The sequence below is a fragment of the Panicum virgatum genome, chromosome 3N (genome assembly GCF_016808335.1).
Source record: "Panicum virgatum strain AP13 chromosome 3N, P.virgatum_v5, whole genome shotgun sequence".
In the NCBI taxonomy this organism is placed as follows: Eukaryota; Viridiplantae; Streptophyta; class Magnoliopsida; order Poales; family Poaceae; genus Panicum; species Panicum virgatum.
In genome coordinates, this window is record NC_053147.1 from 18,227,474 (window position 1) to 18,235,692 (window position 8,219).

Consider the following 8,219-nt stretch of genomic DNA (forward strand, 5'->3'; position numbering starts at 1 on the left):
CATGGACGGTCAGATTTTCCTTTGCACAGGATCGAACGGTGCTACACGCGCATAGCAGTCAATACTCGCCAGCGTGGCACCGCAGCTTTGTCCAGACTACGGACTCGCGCCTACCTACCTACCCAGAGGCCACCACGGGTGACGGGCCACCGGCCACGGGCCCCTGCCATCTCTCCCGCCGGCGCCAGGACCAACCGCCGCCGCGCTGCTGGCTGCCACTACTCCGAAAAGCATATCACTACACGACCCGTTTCGTCTCCGGAATCCGCTGTCGAGCCGAGCCCCTGCCCGCACCAAGGACCGCTGCCCACACCACCGCACCACAACCACAATTCCCCGCCGCTGCCCAGCTCGGCAACTCGCCTCTCCTCCCGCCACCGGCCCCGCGCTCGGGCCCGTGCTCGCGGCGGTCTCGATCAGCAGGGCGTCCTGGTCACGGCGTTCCCCGGCGCTTTGGGATTGCGCGTGGCTCGTAAGGCACGCTTCCCGCGGTACAAGTGCGACCCAAAGGCGCTGGGCAGAGAGGAGCCCTGCAGGCTGCAGCGGCAGCACAACGAGTTCAGGGATGGCCTCTGATGGAGCCTTCCACAACCTTCTTCTCCTGGCGGTCCTCCTCTGCCTCGCGCTCACCTCGTCGGTATGTACGCTCAACACGCTTTTCGCTGCTGTCTGCGATCCGACGGTCTGGGGATTCCTTGTCGAGCCCGTGCTGAACTAAAGGCGATGCTTCTGGTCTCGTCGATGATTCGGTGTTAGGTCGGTGGCGAGGCGTCGAGAAGATTCTGGATCGAGAATGATACCTTCATGAAGGATGGGGCGCCGTTCCAGATCGTCGGCGGCGACGTCCACTACTTCCGCATTGTTCCTGAGGTGAGATTTTTCCTTTTTTTTAGCAGTTGTTCCTGCGTTGCTCCTGAGAAGTAGCTGAGTGATACTAAAGTACTGGTGTTGAACCAATTTATAACTGCTTGGGCTGGAGTGAATCCTTCTCCAAGAGTTTCATCAGTTAAAACATTTGTCAGTACTTTAGTATCTCAAGTGTATATGAGCAAATAGTAGCTGGAGTTTAAATTCCAGTTGTTCTACATACACTTTGATTTTTCCAGTAAACATTGTTGAATAAACCAACATTCCAAAATGCTGGTAATGTTGAAATACTGGACGACCTTGTCTCATATATTAAGCATGACTGCAATTTCGTTGGGGGGCTTTTAGCATTCTATGATATGCCTAGCTATATTCTGCCAGACACCAGCTTCCAAAGTGCTTAAAGAATCATCTAGAGATGAATTTATTTTGTTGATACGAACGTGCGAATAACTATGTGATTGACCTTATTTATCAGTATATGCCAATATGTTCTTTTAGGTATCTTTATTATCTCTGTTTATACTATCATTAGCTTCTCCAATTCATTGGTGCTTGCAGTACTGGAAGGATCGACTTTTAAGAGCAAAGGCACTAGGCTTGAACACAATTCAAACATATGTACCTTGGAATCTGCATGAGCCACAACCACAGAGTTGGAAATTCAATGGGTTTGCAGATCTTGAATCATATCTGAGACTTGCACAAAAATTAGGAATGCTGGTCATGCTTCGTGTAGGTCCATACATTTGTGGAGGTAAGTTGAAAATCGTATTGAAACTTCATGGATTCGGCACGCCAACGACTGAAGACATAGTTGTGTCAATGTACTGCGACTAACAGAATTTTTTTTTGAATAATCAACAAACAAAATTATTATTGCTGCAGAGGATTAATGCACTTCAAATGGTTCATTATGAAAGTCAGAAAATAGTACAGAATAGATAGGTCTTTGAATCTACGGAAAATGAAATAAAACCTTCATCCACTTATTTCTAAAAACTACTCAATTTTACATTTGAGACCATGTAGATGCCCTAATGTGATGAAGTAATGTTATGATTATAGTAACCTATAGTATGCACACTATTCATCACTTTCAAAGTTGTGCTTGTGTTGAAATTTATATTTTGTAATTTGTGCACTGCAGAATGGGACTTAGGAGGTTTTCCACCTTGGTTGCTCACCATAGAACCTGCTCTTAAACTGCGATCATCTGATTCGACATATCTCTCCTTGGTATTCTGACCAAAGTGCATTCTTATGGTTTATAGAATTGGTTTTAGATGTTCTTGTAGATATTTTGACCTATGCTACCGCATTTTCCAGGTGGGGAGATGGTGGGGAGTACTACTTCCAAAAGTAGCACCATTATTGTACAGAAATGGAGGTCCAGTTATTATGGTTCAGGCAAGTTCACCAGGGTTTGAGTTGCTTTTCTGCGTCCTGTTCATTTGCCTTTCTAGTGTATCCAGCTTTTGCATATGTGGAAGAGCCTAATTGTATAGCTGGTCTGGCAGATTGAAAATGAATTTGGTTCATTTGGAGATGACAAGAATTACCTTCATTACCTTGTTCAACTGGCTAGAAGATATCTTGGAGATGACATTGTTCTGTACACAGTTCTCTCTGCTCATACTATTAGCTATACAAATTAGTGCAGTTTTCTTTTCAGCATTTGCATCTATGTCCATTTTGGAATTGGCTTTATAAGTTGTGTTTATGAAAATGTAGAAACGATTAGGTATGGGATAGCAGAAGTTTTGTTCAACAGCACTGAGGCAGCATCCGTGTATGCGTGTTGTGTTGTTAATGAAAAGATGTGTGTGGCTGTATATTTTAAACACAACCACAGCTGCCCTTGTTGGCTGTATCCTTATGAAATTCGTCAAATATTACTGCACAAATATTATTTATGCCTATGCCAGTTTGTGGGGTTGATAGTGGGGATGCTATAAGAATTGGGTGAAATGGTACCACCTAGACGTTTATCATTCAGTATAAGGGAAATTCGGTATATTGAAACATTAGATTGCTCAAATAGTATGGAAAACACTAGCGCTATGCACTGAGGGAGGGAGGGAGCAATCTGAGTAGCATTTTTAATATGATTTGGTTCTAATTACCTCGGTCGTGACAATGTGTACTATTCAATCATCTTTCAGTTATACAACTGATGGGGGCGCCATGGGCAATTTAAAGAACGGATCAATTTCTCAAGATGATGTTTTTGCTGGTAAAAATATGATAGCTGAGCTTGTGTCATGGTGTGTATGATTTGTTGCCTTCAGTGAAGAATCATGTTTTCTTCATATCCTGACATGCCTAAGTTTCTAACCTTACATGCTTATATTTTCCTGACATGCCTAAGTTTCTAACCTTACATGCTTATATTTTCCCCTGTTTTCCTCTGTTATTCACTTTAGGGATGTCTGATTTTGCAGCTGTTGATTTTGAAACCGGATCCAATCCATGGCCCATATTCAGATTACAGAAGAAATACAACTTACCAGGAAAATCAGCCCCTCTAACTTCGTAAGTTGGCTATACGTTTTGTCAAATATTCTGTCATGTATTTTTTGGGTGTCACTTTACCTAGTGTTGGCACCTCTTACTTTTCAGGGAATTTTATACTGGGTGGCTAACACACTGGGGTGAAAGTATGGCAACAACAGATGCCACTAGTACAGCTAAAGCCCTTAAAACAATTTTGTGCCGCAATGGTTCTGCTGTACTTTATGTCTGTCACTGGAGCTCATTCATCAATTCATTGCATTTGTAATCTAGGTATATTAATACTATTTCTTCATGAGGTTATCCAGATGGCTCATGGTGGGACCAATTTTGGATTTTATAGTGGTGCAAATACTGGCCAAGATGAATATGATTACAAGCCAGACCTTACTTCTTATGACTATGCAAGTATCACTCCAAAAAATTTCTTTCATTATTAATTTGTTTTTGCATGTCAACTTATTTGCATGACCTCTTTAATGGGCAGGATGCACCAATTAAGGAGCATGGAGATGTGCATAATTTAAAATACAAAGGCATGGTGATATCTTTCTTTTTAAAATTTCACTAACTTGGAATGAAAAAGATTTTTTTGGGTGCACTTTAGCCTCTGCTTTCTAACATTCAGCATGAGATAAAAATGGAACGCTGAATATATTTTTGAATGGAAGATCCTATTCTGTCCATAATGTGTATGCCAATGTAGATTAATGGATTAGGAATCACTTCATTCCGAATCTCTGATAAATTTTCAAAAGAAGTAATATGTTTGGAACTGGTTTCTTAAGTACTATTTTATTTCTGTATTTTGGTTTATCATTACAATTGGTGTTTTCAAGCAGCACTGAGAAGCGTAATACATGAATGTATCGGGACTCCTCTCCATCCACTTCCTTCTGACATTGAAAAGGCAAATTACGGGCTTGTGAAATTACAGAAGGTTGCGTCTTTGTTTGACATCATTGATAACATCAGTGATCCTTTGAAAGGTGTTGTTTCAGAGCATCCCCTGTATATGGAACAAATAGGCCAGGTACAAACAGATCTAATTATACCTGTATTTCCATTATTGTCGGTGAACATATCGAGTAAGTTTACATTTTATATATCTAATGATGGGGTTTATTTTTTGTTTAGATGTTTGGGTTTCTATTGTACATATCAGAATACCAAGGGAAACTCCCATCAAGCATCCTATCAATCCCAAAGGTTGTGGCCTTCATCTTCGATTTTTCTTGGCATGAAAAAAGTTCATTGCTTCTAAGATGTAAATTCTGGGTTGCCGCAGGTACATGACAGAGCTCAAGTGTTCCTGTCTTGCTCAACTGACAGTGTCAGAAACCCAAGATATGCTGGTGCAATTGAAAGATGGTCTAGTAAAACACTAGAAATACCAAATTTAGGATGTCCAGCTAATACAAGCCTGTATATCCTGGTAATATTTCTTGCATCCTCTCTAGAATTTTCTTGCTAGAGTCTTACAACTTTTACAATTATTGTTGATTGACTCGAATTTTAGTGAATCACATTAAAATAAACTTTTTTTTCCAATTCTAAAACATCAGCTAAAGAAAGAACAGAGGTGGTATTTCTCCATATTTCCTTTCAAATATTTAAATTATTCTTACGTAGTGATTTATTGCTTACTAACATATGCACAATTGTTCTACAGGTAGAAAATATGGGTCGTATAAATTATGGGCCATATATTTTTGACCGAAAAGTAAGTATCACATTGCCTCTTGCTAGTTGCAGCATCTGCATTCACCATGATTATAAGCTTCTTGTGCTGATTAGTGCCCAGTTTTGAATTACAGGGAATACTATCTCCTATTCAAATAGATGGTGTTACTCTCTGTCACTGGAAAATGTATCCACTTACATTCAATTCACTGGACAACCTTCCAAAAATCCAACTAGTCACTCAAATGCCTGATGTTAGAGCTAGTAAAGTGTCCATTATTCATGGTCACTCAGAAAAGAAATTCCAGGAATCGTCGTTCTATTTGAATGGTAAGTCTCCACATTCAACTAATTTGCAAGCAGTTTCTCTCAAAAACCAAAAACATCTGCAAGCAGTAAAATGGTCAGATGTCTAATTTGCATGCATCTATGATTTTACAATAGTCAGGCACAATTTATGGTCCATCATGGCTCATGCATGAGCAACGGCTCACCTCTAGGATAGTACTAATCGTAGGAGCAAGATGTAGCTATCTATTAAATAACATGATTGCAGCTTTGCATAAATTTTGCTGTGCTAACTATCAGTGTGAAATTATGAAGTAATCATTTTTTCACATAATAATATAAGGATAACTTTCTGAATCTCATGGCATGGTTGGCCCCATTTGTTATTTGGATCAGTTTAAGTTAGTGGAATACTAGAGCTCTTTCTGTGCCAGTCAACAAAAATATTGAAACGGTAAATTCTCGTAAAAACATATATTTAACGATTTCCTTATATTATTTTTGGTTGAGCTGGCACATGAATCAAACAGCTAACTGAATTGTACCTTTTCTTTCAGAACTGGTAATCGACATGTTTCTGTGTTTGGTTTCTACTTGGATATCAAATGTCATATGTAATATATATGTTTCAAAAAAGCATGTTGCTTTAAAAACGAATATCCTTGCATCATCTTATGACATAATGTGCTTCTGCAGAACCTGAATTTTATGAAGGCCATTTCCATATTGACTCTGAGAGTGAGATAAAGGATACATTTATATCATTTCGTGGTTGGAACAAGGGTGTTGTTTTTGTGAACAACTTCAACATTGGAAGATTTTGGCCGGTAAAATCCTGTGCATTCTGTTCTGCTATTTATTTATGAATTCCAGTTATATTTATTTTTTAATAATAAATCTATGTTTTGCTTACTTTACCTTGAACTGTTTTTTTTTCAGGCACGTGGACCACAGTGTGCCCTTTATGTTCCCGGGCCAATCCTCAGACCTGGAGACAACGTCATTGTATGTACTTTATCTGTTCTTATATACACTGTTGGGTTATGATTATTTTTCCTGCTTTTGCTGTACATTTTCTGAAAATAGTGGGAAAATAGCATGATCCTTTCTATGCTCAGAGAAAAAGGTAAACATTTAGCATAACTGGATTAGGTAATTACTTATTGTTCAGATTCATCCTAATTATTACCGGCTAGAGTTCTTTTCATTTGATTGCCGATTTTTCCTGTTCATTAAGTGATAAAGAAAGTAACATATGCAACGTGATCTTATTCTTTTTCAGGTAATCTTTGAACTGCACGGTCCAAATCCTGAGCTCACCGTCAACTTAGTAACAGATCCAGATTTCACATGCGGTCCAAAACAGTAACAATGGTAGCACGTGGTGTGCAGAGCACGGTGCAGCGGATTTGGTCTCCTTCCTCTCGCTTCTCACCTCGACGTTAGTGCTTGTGTGCTGCCATCCAAAAGATGCAAGGTTCCCCTTCGCTTTGCGCCACTCATAGCATCTTCACGCCATGATTAGCAGAGCAGGGCTCATTCTCTAGATCCCTCGTCGTATATGTTGATCCACGGTACATCCATCGCTCGCTGTACTGAACATTGTATTCTCAGATCTGGGAGTCACCATTTTAGCAGAGATGAATCTACGTGATCACCATTTCAGCATCTCGCCACCAGTGTTTTCCTAAAAAAAAAGCATCTCGCGAGCTGTTTCAGATCGTGACGCTCATCGGCTCATGTAGTGGATCAACCCGGCACTTGAGCTAAGTGGTCTCTGAATTTGACAAGATAATCGGACTAAGATGGATTAAACTGACGCTTGGAGTTAAGTCAGTGGTTCTCTCGGCTCGAATTTGGAGTGTTTACTTTAGACCAAACTGCAAAGGGATTTTCAGCCCCTTTTTTTGAAGAGCCGAGTTTCAGCCTTCCCAGCCCACTACCGCTTGTATTGAGAGGCCCAGCAAAAGCCCAAAGTCCCTACACACTTCCTAACGAACGCCCCCCTTCCTCCGTACTCCCTCTATACTTGGAAAAGAATATCGTTTTGGACAACGACACGATCTCCAAAACTTAACTTTGACTTTTTATTTCTATAAAAATATTTATCACAAAGTGATATATTTATATTTTTATGAAAATATTTTTCAAAACAAATCTATTTATATAATTTTTGTATTTTGAAATTCAACAATTTTAAAATTATTCATAATTTATATTCATAATATTTGACTCAAATTTTATCCAAAACAATATTTTTTTAGGGAGTACGCGCGACCGGACTCCACACTCCACCTGTCCACCGCACCGGGCACACAATTACACCGCACTCCAACGAGCTCCGCCCGGCGGGTCTGCCAGCTGCCGCCACGTCTCCGCGCTCCCTGCCGTGCACGGCTCGGCGTCTCCAACCTTTCCGCCGAACCGGCAACCGCCTCCGTCGGGCCCTCGAAAGTCGAAAGGCAAGCGCGGATGGGGGTTCGGAGTTGTTGGAGCCATCGAGTTCGTTCGCCCAAGGCATGTTTCGCATGCCATTGCCGGCTTGTCGTCGATGGGAACGACCGCGCCGAATCCTATTCCAACAAACGAGCGAGGACGTGTTCTTCTAGGTTTTTCTCCCTTTTCCCCTCTCTCTCTGTGAGAGATAGCTACTCCCTTCGTTCTAAAATAAATACAATTCTAAGACCAAACACGTAAACCAATACTAAATGTAAATTATTAAATTGCTTCTTGTTTTTTTAAGAAAAATCTAGATATTGATCTTTTGTAAGAGAAGTTTCCGGAGACTCATATGTTTTGTGATTGCTAAGTCAAAATTGTATTTTTTGTGGGATAAATTTTGAACCATAGAATTATATTTATTTTGG

General features: G+C 40.5%; 1 protein-coding gene across 1 annotated transcript; it reads left to right on the plus strand.

The window, feature by feature from the left end:
- Positions 1 to 188: 188 nt before the first annotated feature.
- Positions 189 to 7,020, plus strand: LOC120664793 (beta-galactosidase 8-like). The gene is made up of 19 exons (XM_039944132.1): positions 189 to 637; positions 757 to 870; positions 1,429 to 1,624; positions 2,018 to 2,106; positions 2,197 to 2,277; positions 2,388 to 2,482; positions 3,033 to 3,103; positions 3,312 to 3,402; positions 3,490 to 3,607; positions 3,690 to 3,785; positions 3,869 to 3,917; positions 4,224 to 4,414; positions 4,519 to 4,590; positions 4,670 to 4,816; positions 5,054 to 5,104; positions 5,199 to 5,394; positions 6,049 to 6,179; positions 6,292 to 6,357; positions 6,635 to 7,020. The coding sequence occupies exons 1-19, from the start codon at positions 566 to 568 to the stop codon at positions 6,719 to 6,721; spliced, it is 2,013 nt and encodes a 670-aa protein (XP_039800066.1). The 5' UTR covers positions 189 to 565; the 3' UTR covers positions 6,722 to 7,020.
- The last annotated feature ends 1,199 nt before the right edge of the window (positions 7,021 to 8,219 follow it).